This window comes from Apostichopus japonicus, chromosome 18 (assembly GCF_037975245.1).
Source record: "Apostichopus japonicus isolate 1M-3 chromosome 18, ASM3797524v1, whole genome shotgun sequence".
In the NCBI taxonomy this organism is placed as follows: domain Eukaryota; kingdom Metazoa; phylum Echinodermata; class Holothuroidea; order Aspidochirotida; family Stichopodidae; genus Apostichopus; species Apostichopus japonicus.
The window spans coordinates 7,917,311-7,934,127 of NC_092578.1; the positions used below are offsets into that span (position 1 = coordinate 7,917,311).

Genomic DNA, 16,817 nt, shown 5'->3' on the forward strand with positions numbered 1-16,817 from the left:
TTGATAAATTATTTATAGGTTAGGGTAATTGAATGACCCCTAGTGAGAAATGATATTAGTGAACCAATTATGTGAAACCTAACACGTTTTAATCCTTTCGTTGATTTTGATTCTTTACTGCCACTTTTACCCTCTCCCTTCTGTTACAGTTTACCTTTCTTGAAAGAAAAGTCCTCAGATGAGACGGTATACTCACAAATTGTGGTCGAGTCCATTTCACAATTAGGTAAGTATGTTTTGAGTTGGTGTAAGATTTGCAAGAAATGGGGTTCTTGTCAGCAGCTAGCTGACCAGCAGGCACGTTGGGAATCCCCCTAGTGGTTACCAAGTGTGAGGACAGCTAACCACTATGTTTTGAATACAACAGGCTAAATAAAGAATAAGACTTGCTGTTAGATTCAGTATGTAACTATATTAACTCGGCCTCAACATTTAAGTAAATATGCAATGTGAGAAACTTGGCAGGAAGTACACCTCAAATGAATGCACTGTTAATACAATTATACTTAAAACAGGTATCAATTACACTTACAATTAACTAGGGGGTGTCAAGTGGCCACAAGACTAGTATATATATTGTGCACATTAATAAAATACTATAAGCTTATCTGGCAGGCGGATCTGTATCTTCCAGTAGCACTGTATTCCTGTCAGCTGTTTGCTTTGTTGTTGCTGGCTAGAAACTTCTTGACCATGTGAATAAGTCCCAAAGAATGGTTTTAGTGTCCCAAAGTTATTAAATTAAACCATAGTCACCCGATGACTGGTATGCACCATCATGATAAAAAGGGTCAATGAATGTCGGGCAGATAACAGCAAGTACAAAAAGGGACGGTGGGCGATAGCGATAGATGAACTTCCAGTAAATAACAAATAAGTTCGAATGATGTCATTCCCAAGGAGAGTAGAAAGTCCAGGTACAATATAATCAAAACAGCGACTAAATGACAGCTCTTCGCTCCATCAATTCCATTAGCGTGAATAGGCACAGTAAACAAGATGTATATATAATTTACAAATAATTCCTCCAACAAAGTTAAGATACGTTTTCATCAGACAAGGTTGACAGCTTAGTTAACAACAACTCTATATATATCTACACTGTGGACAATCCCTAACCTCAAGACCCCCCAGCCCCCACCAACTCGGCCTCTAGCTATGACTGGCTCACAAGAAAACTGCATCTCTTTTTAAGACTCCTGGAAGTCAGTTCCTAAACCACAGCATATAAACATGTGACCAACTTAACTCCTCTCATTGGCCCAACTACACCCTTGGTCCAGGTAGCAACACTTAGAACCAATCAGGGTTAACCACCAAATACTAATTTGCATACTAATACTGGTACACCGTTTCTAGTTGTTTACTGCAGACAGAGCAAACAGGAAGAACAAAGAAAGTAATGTTTTCAAAGTTTAACTACTACTTGTAAAGAGTAAAATGAACACATCAGATGAAGGAGAGGAAGAAGCATAAATATATCTCTTTACATTGGGTCTAAAATATTTTATTTAGGAGATTTTTTTCAAACTTGACAAGTATTTATTAGTACAATCTTGCCCCCCCCCCACCCCAACTTACCTTTGAAGTCCTGAAGAATTGAATAAATAAATATTAGAAATGTCAGATCGTGTCAAATCTGTGAAGCAAAGTACAACAGTAAAAATGGATAAACGTATGAAATCTTCCTGGCAAATACAACATTTGGGAAGTAAAAAAGCTTCCTTGTTCAAGTAGTTAAGATGTGCATAGGCTACATAAAGATATAGATCAAGGAATAATGTATCTGGTTTCGCATCACAAAATGTGTGACTTGCAATATATACATATATATATATATACACAGTGGAATTACGACCTTCCTGACCGGGGTCGAATTTCTGGACATACAATCAGCGTCCATAGCCTAGTGGTTAGGGTGTCCGCATATAAATCGGGAAGCCCGAGTCCGAATCCCGGTGGAGGCTTGAAGTTTTTTTCACTGTTCTGGATCTTCCAATTCACTACAATTTCAATTATATATATATATTTATATATATATATATATATATAAATACAAAGATATATATATACATATATATAGAATAATGTACGTATAATATAAATTCATGTGGTGAACATGCTATACTCAAAAACTACCTGCTGTCATCAGTAAAGAATAAAATGTCACCTAGATAGCTTTATTTTTACCTCCTCTTTAGGGTACCTAATGCGGGTTCCAAACAGGGACATCAAGTTGGAGTTAGCCAACACTATTCTAAGCATTTATACACAGAAACCGTCCAGTCAGAAATTTAAGGACCAACTACCTTGCTCTCAGGCGTACAACATTGCCATGCTCGAAAAGAGTGATGTAGCCGAAACATTAGTCAAGGTGAGTTACACATAGCAGGCCAGCCGGCTAAACCATAACCAAGGTGGATATCCCAAGTACCTTCACATATATGTCAAATCATTAAAATCACTGGAAAGTTGCTTGCAGATCGTGTTATGTTCATTCAGTGTATCTGAGGCAGGGTACACAATATCGTAGTTCTGAAACTTTCACAGTTCCGACAGGTCAGTTTATTTTTAAGGTCTTTGTCAATGGCAGTGATTTTTCCTGGCTCGAGTCGAGTCACGGACTCGCGTCACTGAAGTCCGTGACTCGTTACAACGGTGGAAACTGGTCAGGATGTTCTGATTTATGCATAGGTATGATAGGTTGAATGTGAATTAGCTGCAACATCTTGATTGGTTGTTAGAGAGCATGTGCTTGACAATTCTAGTAAAAAGAAAATTAGGCTAATACGATAGTTTCTTTGATTATAATGTCTTGTTTTGAGTCAGATAAAACCTTCGTTTGACCCATCTCATGGATCGGATAGCAATAATCACCCCACGGACATATCCATACCAGTTTTGTATATTCATTCAGCAGTGGTCCTTTATGACCCATTTTGATTGTTGCCAGTGAATATAGCTGATTTGTGGGTAGAAGGGGAAAAAACAATGATGTTGAGATTTTGCAGCATTGCTGTTCTGGATTTATATTTTCAATATTTCTCCCTTAATGCCAATATATTAATTATGTTTATTTCTATGTGTAAGTACTGACAGTGCCAGTCATTAATGATTATTTCCATTGTTGTATTACGATAGGCGATAGTGTCCAGTTTCTATGCGACTTTTTGGAATGATTATATAACAAAAAATAAGGCTGCAAGTGAATAATGATGAAAGCATTTGAAATGTGAAATGAGAAGTTATGAGATATTCAAGTCTTCCATATTTGAGGGATCACTCACTACTGTTTTGTCTGACTCTCACTCTATAACTCTATATTAGTTTGTATACAACTTGAAAGGATTGAAGGAAAGGGAGGGAGGGAGGGGTAGGGAAGGAATGGCTTGAATGTTGCCATGGGATACACAAGTGCAAACGATCATTTGCAGATAATGTTTAACAGTAAATAAAATTACTCCCTTTTCACAAACAAAATCTGCCTTGCCCTGAAAAAAATTTCTTCCTGGGTTCTTGTCCATACTTATCAAGGTTTTACTCACTCCTTTATTATCTACTATGGTCCCGAGTTCGAGTCACTCCAAGATTAATGTATGTCGTCCAGTTACAGAGTTGTTGACGATTGACAATTCATAATCGTGGACGTTAAAATATGAATCTGAGAGACTGACTTCGGTCAGCTTGCGGCTTTGATAAGCCAATGATGGCTTCTTCGCGAGTTCCTGGTTGCAGGAGAATCTAAAATACATTCAATACATACAAGTTTTGTGAGTGTTTTACTTTGATATTACATCTCTCCACAGTCTTTGTCTCTGCTGGAGCAGGACTTGGAAGTGAAACTCTGTCTCATGAATGTCCTACAACACTTGTCGTCCTTCTCTACGCCCAACTGCGATAAGATGCTGTCGGCAGATGCCGCCTCTCGTATCGCAAGCAGGATGAACGATCCTGACCCAAGTGGAAGGTAAACAAAATGATAATTCCCAGCTATTGTCGTCTTCTTTTGTCGTTTAAGATGGTTGAAAAGAGCGGATTATAGATAGATACCTTACATTTGTAACAAAAGCAATAAATAATAAAATTGGAAGTGCAAGAATATGAGCAAACCTTTTTACTTTTTAGAAAGATAAAAAAGAATGACAGCAGTTGAACTTGCAAAAAGCTGTGAGAAAAATGTTATGATAAAGGAATACATGTGTTTTACTGACGTTGTGAAATATTTTGAAAGGGAGTTTATCTTGAACACCAATCCATACAGAAAACTAACTCACCTACTCACTGTGTGTATCTGTAGTTCCAGCAGATATAAAGTCTAAAATCTTCCAAGGTTAAATCTTTCGAGCAGAATATTTGAGTTGACTTGTCAACTTAATCGAATCAAATACAATCAAACACAATTGAATCAGGTACAGTAGGGATTACTCAAAATATGATTAAAATCAATCAAGCCAAGACATACTCTTCCAGATTTTAACTTTTACCACTGCATGAAGTTATTAATAAGCAAGTAGTTAACTGACTCCCATTCAATTTTTTTTTTTTTCATGCCCATGTTCCATTGACATTAAGCCCATACAAAGAACAAATCAGATATTTTCAAAATAAATTTTAGACTCTCTCATCATGATCTGAACGTAAAGTTGGTTGAAAAAGTCGAAGCTATAAGATGCAATGGTATTTTGATATCGATATAGCATTCACACCAAATTGATCCAAATCATCGCAAAATGGCGATGGAAAAGTAAGATTTGCCTTTTTTTTTGTACCTTCGCAGGTTACTGTTCAGATCCATCGAGATTCTGTGGAATTTAATCGAGAATGGTAACAGAGAAGAAGTTTCTAGACAGCTTAACTCACTGGTCTGTCTGAAGTAAGTCATCCATTCAATATTTTCATCAATTAATCAGCTCAGCTCTCTCCGTACTTTGAATACAAATATGTAGTGTTCTCTGTGTCTTCAAACTGCATCAGTAGTCAACCATAGTACTCGAGTACATATTTCTGTACAAGTACCCTGGGGGGTGGGGGGGAGTGCATAGTTTCTGTACTAGTGCAGGAGTACATATACCTCTGTATTTGTACTCGGCAAAAAGTGCTAATCTAGTACTGGTACTCATGGCATCGTACTCGTAGTCATAGCTATGTACTTTGTACTCAAATTTGTACCCCGCACCTTGTACTCGTACTGAGGACATTGTACTGGGCACTTCAAGTCTGGACACGTCACTATTGATTCCAAATATGCTAGAATGTCAGAATATGATCAACAATCTCCAAACTTCAACAATCATTCTCAAAACATGTCTCGTCATTTCTTCTTTTTCTCGTCCCACTTTTACATTTCTCCATGTTTGGCAAATAAGGATGGAAGATCAGAACAGTCGTCCTCCGAACATGTCCGAAACGTTGCTTCTTTTGATTGTCTTACTGTTTTAATACATATTTGTGTTGGGGTATTACTCAGAGTATCAGAACATCAAGGGGAGCTAATTTGACGAATTATGAGCAATTTTTAGCGGATAAATATTTGAGGCCAATACCTTCTTCATGCGACAGTTAACACTTTTATGAAACATTTTAGTCCATGTTCTTGGCTTTAATTACTGTAGGGAATTTCCACTTTTTTCTCTCCAAATTTGAGAGGAAAATGTATTCAATGGCCAATATAGTTTGGGAAGGGGATTGGAGAAGGATGAGGGTGGGGGGGGGGGAGGATGTTGGAGAACACTATTAAACATTACCGAGAGACAGGCCTAATCATAGACCCCTCAAGGGCCACTGTTGCCTCAGATTGTTTTTTTATCACATTTTATTTATGAATTTTGTTTCAGTGCACTAAAAGATGCCTTTTCAGAGCGAATGACACAGGGTTACAGTCACTATGATAGACAACTGAGGTAATTAACAAACATCAATATCGTATGACAAAGTATCGACTAATTGATGAGTAGGTCTTACCATCGTGGAAATACTTTTGTGATTCAGAATTGCCCTCAGAGCTCTTTTAGCATTGTTGCTTGCAGACTGCATTTGAAATATAGAGCCACCAACCTTGGGTCAAATAATACCATGTTTAGAAACTTTGTCGATGTATCACAGGATTTTGAAACTGACAATTATTTTCCAGTGCCCATGTGTCATTGTGTTTGGTTATGCGGGCGGCGCATCGATTTTTAATGTCGGCCAATTAACGTAGCAGTTTGGTGAATCAGACATGTTGTTCAAATTTGAACAGTGATTATTTATGCTCTATGTTCCAATCAGAAATGTTGTTGACATTTGAATATTGATTATTAATGCTCTATGTTCCAATCAGACATGTTCTTTAAATTTGAACATTGATTATTAATGCTCTATGTTCCAATCAGACATATATTGATTATTAATGCTCTATGTTCCAATCAGGCATGTTGTTCAAATATGAATATTGATGCTCTATGTACCAATCAGACATGTTGTTGACATTTGAATATTGAATATTGATGCTCTATGTTCCAATCAGACATGTTGTTGACATTTGAATATTGAATATTGATGCTCTATGTTCCAATCAGACATGTTGTTTAAATTTGAATATTGATTATTGATGCTCTATGTTCCAATCAGAAATGTTGTTGACATTTGAATATTGAATATTAATGCTCTTTGTTCCAATCAGACATATTGTTTAAATTTGAACATTGATTATTAATGCTCTATGTTCCAATCAGACATGTTGTTTATATTTGAATATTGATTATTGATGCTCTTTATTCCAATCAGACATATTGTTCAAATTTGAATATTGATTATTGATGCTCTATGTTCCAATCAGAAATGTTGTTGACATTTGAATATTGAATATTAATGCTCTTTGTTCCAATCAGACATATTGTTTAAATTTGAACATTGATTATTAATGCTCTATGTTCCAATCAGACATGTTGTTTAAATTTGAATATTGATTATTGATGCTCTTTATTCCAATCAGACATATTGTTTAAATTTGAATATTGATTATTAATGCTGTTTGTTCCAATCAGACATGTTGTTTAAATTTGAACATTGGTTATTGGTGCTCTATGTTCCAATCAGACATGTTGTTTAAATTTGAACATTGGTTATTAATGCTCTTTGTTCCAATCAGACATGTTGTTCAAATTTGAAAACTAGTTATTAATGCTCTTTGTTCCAATACTGTTATGTACATCGTTGTATATGTGTAGCATTAGCCGCCTCTGTATTTATAATTTCCTCAATCTTGCCCATTTTTGCGTTAGCAGTTTGCCTTTTTTGTATACTCAACTTTGCATAGCAATTTGCCCAATTTGTATGTACAGTAGTTTGCCAATTTTGCATAGCTACTTGCTTCCTGATACCAGATCTTTATAACCCTTGTCTTCATAAAAAACAATGCATATAACTTCTTATAAAATTGTGAAGAGTGCTCAGATATATTAGTGAAGATTGACTATGAAGAAAAAGGAACCAGCATATTTATATTTTTTATAACGTGGCATTTATTTCTATCATATTTATAACTTTTGTCTGGTCTTATCCCACAGGAATGACCTCCTTGTAATTTCAACATTAGTTGCTTCTTCCTGTCCAGAGGCTCCTTTTATCGTGAGTAACGTGCATCTTAGTTCTGATATAGTAGTGCTGTAACTGGGTGCGGGTGGGTTGTGTAGTAGTGCTGTAGCTGGGCGTCGGTGGGGTGCGTAGTAGTGCTGTAGCTGGGCATCTGTGGGTTGTGTAGTAGTGCTGTAACTGGGCGTGGGTAGGGTTTGTAGTAGTGCTGTAACTGGGCGTCGGTGGGGTATGTAGTAGTGCTGTAACTTGGCGTGGGTGGGGTGTGTAGTAGTGCTGTAACTGGGCGTGGGTGGGTTGTGTAGTAGTGCTGTAACTGGGCGTCAGTGGGGTGTGGGCGTGGGTGGGGTGTGTAGTAGTGCTGTAACTGGGCGTCGGTGGGGTATGTAGTAGTGCTGTAACTTGGCGTGGGTGGGGTGTAGTAGTGCTGTAACTGGGCGTGGGTGGGTTGTGTAGTAGTGCTGTAACTGGGCGTCGGTGGGGTGTGTAGTAGTGCTGTAACTGGGCGTCGGTGGGGTGTGTAGTAGTGCTGTAACTGGACGTGGGTGGGTTGTGTAGTAGTGCTGTAACTGGGCGTCGGTGGGGTGTGTAGTAGTGCTGTAACTGGGCGTGGGTGGGGTGTGTAGTAGTGCTGTAACTGGACGTGGGTGGGTTGTGTAGTAGTGCTGTAACTGGGCGTCGGTGGGGTATGTAGTAGTGCTGTAACTTGGCGTGGGTGGGGTGTGTAGTAGTGCTGTAACTGGGCGTGGGTGGGTTGTGTAGTAGTGCTGTAACTGGGCGTCGGTGGGGTGTGTAGTAGTGCTGTAACTGGGTTTGGGTAGGGTGTGTAGTAGTGCTGTAACTGGGCGTCTGTGGGTTGTGCATAATGGAGTGGATATAGATAAGAGATTTCAATCCTGAGGCTTGATTGCGGTAGAAGAGGGAGTGTTGTCACCAATGGGGGGGGGGGGAGAAGGGTAATGGGTGGGGATTAGGGACATGGAAGATCCTCCAGTCCAAACGTCTTGCCACGCAGGTGGTGGGGTAATCTGCCAGTAGAGATGAAGGGAGGGAGGATGACAAATCTTAACCAGAGGGTTCAATATGGTAGACTAAGAAGTCTTGAGGAATTCCACATTTATTTTACGCTAAGATAATTAGATGATCTTGGTTAGATAAATAGTAACAGTTCATCATCTTCAATGGTTATTTTGTGATCATTCCCATGCTCATGTTACATATTCATGATTGAAGAAGAAACCTTACATCATCAAATTTTGAATGCAATCGCAAATTTTTTTTTGTGTTGTGGTGTGGTATTTGCTCTGTGTATATACAGACCTGCAGTATACTAGGAAACACCTTTTGCTATTGGACTTATCCAATGACCTAGTCTCACAAATTTATCACTACAGTACACCATTAACTTTGTGCATTCTTCCAGTTCCTTCTGAAGCATCCATTCTTGTCGTACCAAGATGTACATACCCTTACATATTCTTAAAAAGAAAAACGGGATTTCTTCCTCCTGATATCAAAATGCAGACTAATCCCCATAAATTACTGTATTTCTCTGCCCAATTTACAGGAGACTGGATATGCCAAACAGTTGATGCTATTTGGGACTTTTCAGGAAGTTCGATCTCACAATGCTCTTGTGAAATACCTTAAGCTGGGCACTGTAAGTATTAATTTCTAGTTGGCTGAATATCATATGTATTGAACTAGCAGTTTCTTTATGATCTAAGTTAAGGGGAAATGTTATTCCTAACTTTAAAATCAGATGGATGGAAGTTTTGGCATTTGTAAACAGTTTGATTTCAGATAATTCTTAAAGGAAAATGGAGAGAACTTTTAAACTGATGAAGTTTAGCAGATTCTTGATTTAAACACCTGATCAGACACATTTTAAGATATTTCAATCATTTCTTAATCACACTTGTCACGTATGGTAAACTGCCAAAGAACCCTCCACTCCCCTCCCACCCCAAAAAAATTTTGTTGAAAAATTGACTTTACTAAAAGAAATTTTGTACTTCATGTAAAAATCTGGACAAATCTTTCTGCATCAAAACTTATCACTCAATTCGATAGTGATGCCCTCTCTTGATTACATTATTCTGCCTCTACCATAGATGTAGATATGCAATTCACAAAAAAAAAACAACTACACACATAAACACATACATTTGCTTTTTATTTTTGAAAGGGGAGTGGGGAGGGGCTTACTGCACTGGCTACCAATACAACAACGTATCAATTATAAGATAGCACTGCTCACTTTCAAATCTCTGAATAATATGGCTCCTGTCTACATTTCGGAACTCATCACCAAATATGAACCAAGTCGTAGTTTACGCTCCTCATCACAACTCTTTCTTTGCCATCTTTCTAAATCCAAGACCAACTTCTTCGGAGAGAGATCTTTCACAGCAGCTGCCCCCATGATTTGGAACAGTCTTCGTTCCAGGAAATATCCGTACTTTAACTAATCTTAATCATTTTAAAAGGGATTTGAAAACACATTTTTTATAAATGTTTAATATGAACACTTTGTATTTGTAATGTAATGTAAATATTTGCTCTTATGTTTTAATTGTTCCTTGTTATTCTTTGTATTGCAATTTTTTTGTATTGTTTGATATATTTTAGGTATTTATTTCTGTACAGCGCTTTGAGATTTTATTGGAACGCGCTTTATAAATAACACATCTTATTATTTTGGTAAAGGAAAATATGATTCATTTAGAAGGATGTCAGTGATTGGGTAATGTTAAGAACAACCCATTGGTCATTAACCACAGATATAAACATGTCTTTATTTTGTCTGTTTTGAAAAAAACTTTACGATCCTTCCAGCTAATATTTCGGCACCCATTGCTGACAGTTTTGAAAAAAATGGTACCATTGAGTCACCCTTTTACGTCAAATTTTTGCTTTTTCTTTCGGCAAAAGTTAATTTTTTTTTAGCTAAAAGTTAGTTCTTTCTTACAATTTCCACAGAATCCTGAAGATTTTGAACTTAAGAAGCTTCTCATCAGCATGCTAGTGGTTCTCTCAAAAGAACCCGCGACTGTTCCCGTAAGTACATGACCCACCCGTCTATTTACGACTCAAAACTGCCCCTATGCCGAATCTCAACATGTGCTTGCGAGTCATCCCTTCTCAATAAAACAAGATTATTAACCTGTCAAACTCTTTTAATATTGATTTTGATCAGAACCTCTGAATTTTTTCCAAGGTCAAAAACTTTTAATTGGTAAAGGATTATCAGATCATGTAGGTATTATTATTCACAGTATATTAACTTTGGTGGTGTTTTGACAGAATTGTATTACAGCTTCCATTACAGCCCTTTGACATAGTAAGGAGAAAGTGGATTCATCCCATCTATCTTTTTAACTCTGCACATCTGGTGTGTCTTGTGAAAATTGTCTTTATCTCTAAATTCCTACAAATTGAGACCATGTTCATACATCATATAAATTTGAACTGTATCACTGTTATTCAATAGATCTTAATAGTCATAGATAATTCACTAGTTCTTGAAATTCTCCTGTTTGAAATAATAGTGTATTTGTTTTTTTTAATTATTATTATTTTTTATGATTATTATTGAATTTTTAATTTATTCGCTATTTGCAGCTCATATCCGAAAGTAACGTCATCTTGGCTATGTTATCGTACATACACCCTAACGAAAACACCTCCCAAGCTCAAGAATGGTCTCCGGCCCAGTTTGAGGAGATCCAGCTCCACGTCATGGCTGCTCTCTGTACGTTAGGACCTCTCTGTGTTCAGGATTATATAGACTCACAGGGAAGTACAAGATTACTACTCCTCCTGGAATGGTGTGTAGGCAAAGGTAAGATTTTTGACCAAGGCCTAGAATTTTACAATTGTAGCCACACACAAAAAAAAAAAAAAAAAAAAAAAGAAAAGAAAAGAGGCTTAAAACAATCTACTGGCTAAAATCAAGATCCTCCTTGGCATTTTTCTGAATGACAACACACACTTTCGCTTCTGTTCAAGTTTTTGAGAGCAACAGAATATATTTGCAGTAAATTGGCAGTGCCTTTTTTCCTTTGAATAAACCCCAAACTCCACTGGCATTTAGCCAGCAAATAGCCCAAAATTTGAGGTCTGTGACCTTTAGCATTGTTCCCCAAACTCCTGGCCTAACCCCATCACAGTTTTGCAGTTCGCTAACACTTTTTCAAAAGCCTCTCTGATAATATACATTTGCTGTGTTTTGCTCTAAATATTCATCTGTTGTACTTTGATTTATATTTAAATAGCATTCAATTGTTTTTAATTTCTCTTCGTTTCTTCTTTCATTGTTTTCATTATTTTTAGATGATTTTGCTGGCCACGGTAACTCCTTTCATGGTCTCGGAGGAAGAGGAAATAAAAGGGCACAGATGAGGTATTGCTTGCATCTCATGAGGAGTATGGTCTCGTTAAGAGACAGTTCTGTAAACCAGGACCTTACAGATCAGGGAGCTATTAATCAAATACTTGGTGAGGATTTGTTCCCCTTTTTTTTTTGGGGGGGGGGGAGGGGAAGGGGGATGAAGCAATCCATGAAAATATGACAAAATATGTCAGGAGCCATTTTTTACACTTTATACTTCTTAGTATGAAGGCTACCCTCAAACACAATCTTTTACAGATTATTGTTATCATTATTAATAACAAGTTATGTGTTGATTGGCAATTTTTCCACATATTTGTTTAAACTTGTGAAAGAAACATGTTATTGGTATGACAGACTACATATCTTCCCTATTTACGTCCAACCTTCAAGTCTGTCTCGATATCTAAGTTTTAATCGTTTTTTGATTTATTTTTGTGGATTTATCAGATATTCTACAGAGTGCGACCAGATCAGATATGCCAGATGATGCCATTGATGTCGAGATGCAATGTGATATGCTATACATCCTCTCAGTATTGTGTGACGGAGAGCAACATCGGAAAGTAAGTAACACCAACCTGGGGGGGGGTGGAGTGCAAGGTTGGGTCCCAGAGAAGGTTGCTTCAAATGCCCCCCCCTTTTTCGAAGTTTCCTGTTTTTTGTCTAAAATATATTAATAGGAAACAACTGCCTTTATATATTTCTTTTGTTTAAGAAGTGTCAGTATTTATTTGAACATAGATAAGGAGGAATGTCTTTCAAAAACTTACATTCCTTTGAGTTTTGTACTTCTTGCAGTATTCCCCTTCTCATACAGTTCACCGTTAATGTACACTATGATAGATGAGTGTATGAAAATCTCCATAAAAAATTCCAAGGAACAACTTTTGAAATATTTTCCACATGCTTGAGAATACTGCGTCTATCTCTGGCGAAAGAAAATGTGCTTCAGTTTGGTTGCAACGATGATAGTGATTATTTTTGCTCGGTCCTTAAAAACAGCTTTTTTTCAAGTTTTTACATTGATTTTGATAAAATATCTTGATACCAAGCGATATTAAAATTAGTAAGCATGCATAAGAATGTAGTTCATGAGCCTTAGTCTAGTCTTCATCTAAAAAAATGAATTAAAAATCGAAAGTTTAGAATTTTTTTGTTACAATTCTCTTCTTGTGTGTGATTCATTCAGTATGAAAGAACGTCTGGAAGACAATCAGATCAGAATTTCACTTTTTTTTTTATTTGCCATGTTCGTGAAGTTAACCTACGCTTTGTGGAGAAAACCTGTGAGTGTGTCTTAGCCTGCATTGGTCAGTTTCGATGTAACTTTTGAGTAATCTTTGGGCCAGTTTGATAAAGTTGTTGACTACTGAACATTCAAGAAGGAGTTACTTTAATAGTGAAAAAAAAGTTTGGAAAAATTATCATACCATTTTTATCATCAGGAATTATTTGGAGAGAAGGGGGTTGATTCTATTCTGAGGTATCTTAAAACTAACCCCAAGAAGTTATTCAATGGCTTGGGACACCACCGAATGATGCTGGCCACTTTAGGTGCCATCTGGTGCTGTATAGTGGGTGCTACCATCAACGAGGACCAGTTTCTGGAAGGAGAGGGCATCTTTCTCCTACTCGACCTCTTACAGGTTAGCTCTCATCTCTTTCGAACAGTCTTTTTTTTTGTCATCAGAAGTCCCGCCGCGATCGATAAATAGGTGGTTTCACGAAGAATTAGGTCCAAGGAGAAAGTAACCTTTGTTTCCACTGTGACTAGGTCCACCTGGTAACCCTCTCCTGCACCTCTCACAGCAGCTTGTGACACTTGTAGGATACTTTTCTTCTCCCTCGAATGAAGTGTAGTCAATGTAGCTTTGTTGCTGTTTACAACATAATGTCTCTTGGAACAAAATATATTGAATAGAAAATAATATCTCTAGAGATGGCAAGCCCACCACCTCCCAAACGCTACATTTCAATTCTTCTCTAGTAACACCACCTTTATCATCTCGACCATATCACTGGTTTAAAAAAACATATGAACATTGCCACTTGTTATTTACTTCTAATTTGGTTTACTTCCTGTAGAATGCAGCAAGGAGTATGCACAACTTGATACTAGGATGTTTGACCGACCTCTGTGAAAATGCAAAATCCGTATCTCATTTGTCAACCTGGAGGGGAAGCTCGGACCAGACGGTCGGGAAACTTCTCATTAGGATATGGAAAGAAGAAGAAAAAGAACTCGGAGTGATGAGGAAAGAGGATGGTACCATAGCTGGTGAGTGATATATTGTGCCTTAGAATAAAGGTGGGGCAGGGGGGGTGGGAGGAGCAGGGGTGTGGCCTGGAGGTTTTTTTAAACTGGCCACATTCAAGTTGTTGTTAGTTAGGATCATGTTATTGTGGAAACTCATCTTATTCCAATTCTTTTAACCCCCCCCCCCCAAACCCATCAACAGAACCCTCTACAAATATAAGTTGATTTCATCTGTCTTTATTTTGTATTTGATTGCCTTGTTCCAGCTTTTCAAGGCTACTACCTTTCCTGTTTTGATCTGTTTAGTTGTTCAGTTCCTGATTGTTTTAGTTGAAAAGTCATTCTGAGTAACTTTGCTTCTAGTCATTCAGAGTTTTTCAAACTGGCCTGTGGTAGTTCAAACTTGCATATTCAACTTGACCATGTGGTGAAGTTAAAAAAAAATAAAAATGGATTACATTCAGTTACTCAGTGACATCTTTTGCAGTACTTAAAAGGATTTTCCAACGACAAACAGTACGAAATGTCTATTGAAGAGGAAAATATTTTACAATGCCAGTTGAAACTTGCAAATCCCATCTTTGATATCTTGCCCCTAACTCAAGATATGGTTGATTGAATCTTATCCATTTTGACTTCAACGACAACTGGAAGTTGGATCACGATAGGGGTGGGGATGGGGGTGGGGTGTGTCTGTGATGCTATTAAACTCTTCTTGTTGGTTTATCCTTGAAACCGGATACATTTGGAATGTTTGATTACCTTTTAAAGTATATCAAAGAATTCATAAAATTGATGTCTTTTTTGTAGAAATATTCTATTCCTTGATAGATAAATGCATTTTCAGCTGAAATGCCATGATGACCATAATCCACTCTGCTGTTGCCAAATGCATTTACATAAAATCGCAAAATTTGATGAAAAAAGAAATTCATATCTAGGTGATGTTTGTGAGTGTGTGCCTCAAAAATATATTTGGCTAAGCAATCAACTTCAGCCACTAGAAGAGTACTTTTAAAGATGAGTTCTCTTTTGACCTAATGCTGTACATTTCTTTATCTAGTATATATTGTAAACTGCTGTTTTTTATTTCCCCTTGATTTGTTCGTTTATTTATTTTCCCTCTCATTTTGCCCCAAAGATACTAATAAACCATTGATTGGCACACTGCAAGATTCAGAAGGAGTTACTCCACTGCCAGCCAACAGTCCCAGTCAATCTATTGTAGATATTTCTGAAAACATGAGAGCCAAACTATATGCATTACTCTACAAATTAGGTGAGTTCCTTGTTCCTTATTTACTACATGTATATGAATAGCAGCAAACCTGAGATATTTATTTGAGAAGGTGATATGGTGCTTGCACTTACTGCAAAGACCATTTGCGTCACTTCCCCCACATCCTTTGCAGAAATACTTGAGAATAAATTCAGTTTTTGTGTCGCAGAAATAATCCAAAGATAAAAAACAACGTTCCATCAAAAGTGTATGCTTATACGCCTGACAGTTTAAGAAAAAGAATATTTCTAATGCCACCCCTGTGCTTCCCTAATCCCATCCACCAAATAAAAAATAGTAGAAGGTTTAAAAAGTTCTCAGTATGATGTTTGTGACATCAATGATTCGTTGTGTCCGGACTACTGAAACCACTGCTAAGACCTCTTCAAGACCTCATCACCCACGTAATTTCCTTCTGGGATTCAATAAAATTGACTTACTTAATTCCTGGACAAGTTCAAAAGGACCGTATTCTTTGCAGTAGCATTAACTGTACCTACTAGGGTATCAAAGGGATGAGTAAACAAAATTGCTCAGTTTTCCCCAAAATCAAAGGTATTTATTAATCTTTCTTGGCTTAAAATATTCCATAATAATAATAACGGGATAATAACTATCAAACACTCTTTTCATAGTCTGTATGATTGTGTTTTATTTTGTGTACTTTACCTCATTATACCTCAATTGGTACCTCATTAAACCTCATGACTGCCCACACTCCATTGACAGGGTTTGAGGAGCTTCAAGGTCTTTCTGCAGAGGATCAGGTCACCCTTTGTATAATAGAGAGGTACATGGACTTTAAGCAGGGTGAGGTATGGAGTGAAATTACCGAAGAACTGACTCAAGAAGGGGTGAGGCCAGTCACTCCAGATCAGGTAAGAAGAAAATGATTAATTAAGTCTCTTGTATCAATCAATATCTGGTGCTATAATAGTTGGGGTTCCCTTCTTCTATGAGATTCTGTTTCTTACCTAAAAGAGGGCAGAGGACCCTAAACACTAAGACGAGACCATGGGTGAAGCGTAGTCACCACGCCCCTCAAACATAACTTGCGTCTTCTGCGCCTGCAGGAAGGAGAGACACCCTTTCTTTTTGATTTCATAATTCTATGATTAACATTGGCATTGTAGCATCAGATATGTGTATTTTCATCATTTATTTGTTGTTTCTCTTTACTGAAAACTTAGTAGATATTTTTTACTTCTATTTAATTATTTTGTCAAATGCTGTAGTTCTCCAAACATGAAAAGCAAAATTGAGCTATAACTGTTGGTGTTTCGAAGCACTTGACAACAAAAACTGGGCAGTTA

General features: G+C 37.2%; 1 protein-coding gene across 2 annotated transcripts in view; it reads left to right on the forward strand.

The window, feature by feature from the left end:
• LOC139959064 (cilia- and flagella-associated protein 69-like) overlaps nucleotides 1–16,817 on the forward strand; it is a 31,529-nt gene that overhangs the window by 6,894 nt on the left and 7,818 nt on the right. For both annotated transcript variants that reach the window (XM_071956618.1, XM_071956619.1), the window contains exons 6-20: nucleotides 150–226; nucleotides 2,202–2,374; nucleotides 3,807–3,967; nucleotides 4,778–4,873; nucleotides 5,835–5,900; nucleotides 7,548–7,608; nucleotides 9,140–9,232; nucleotides 10,555–10,632; nucleotides 11,197–11,416; nucleotides 11,908–12,072; nucleotides 12,416–12,531; nucleotides 13,414–13,614; nucleotides 14,054–14,246; nucleotides 15,367–15,504; nucleotides 16,234–16,382. In XM_071956618.1, the coding sequence (XP_071812719.1) occupies nucleotides 150–226; nucleotides 2,202–2,374; nucleotides 3,807–3,967; nucleotides 4,778–4,873; nucleotides 5,835–5,900; nucleotides 7,548–7,608; nucleotides 9,140–9,232; nucleotides 10,555–10,632; nucleotides 11,197–11,416; nucleotides 11,908–12,072; nucleotides 12,416–12,531; nucleotides 13,414–13,614; nucleotides 14,054–14,246; nucleotides 15,367–15,504; nucleotides 16,234–16,382 (1,987 nt within the window). The remainder of the gene's footprint in view (nucleotides 1–149; nucleotides 227–2,201; nucleotides 2,375–3,806; nucleotides 3,968–4,777; nucleotides 4,874–5,834; nucleotides 5,901–7,547; nucleotides 7,609–9,139; nucleotides 9,233–10,554; nucleotides 10,633–11,196; nucleotides 11,417–11,907; nucleotides 12,073–12,415; nucleotides 12,532–13,413; nucleotides 13,615–14,053; nucleotides 14,247–15,366; nucleotides 15,505–16,233; nucleotides 16,383–16,817) is intronic.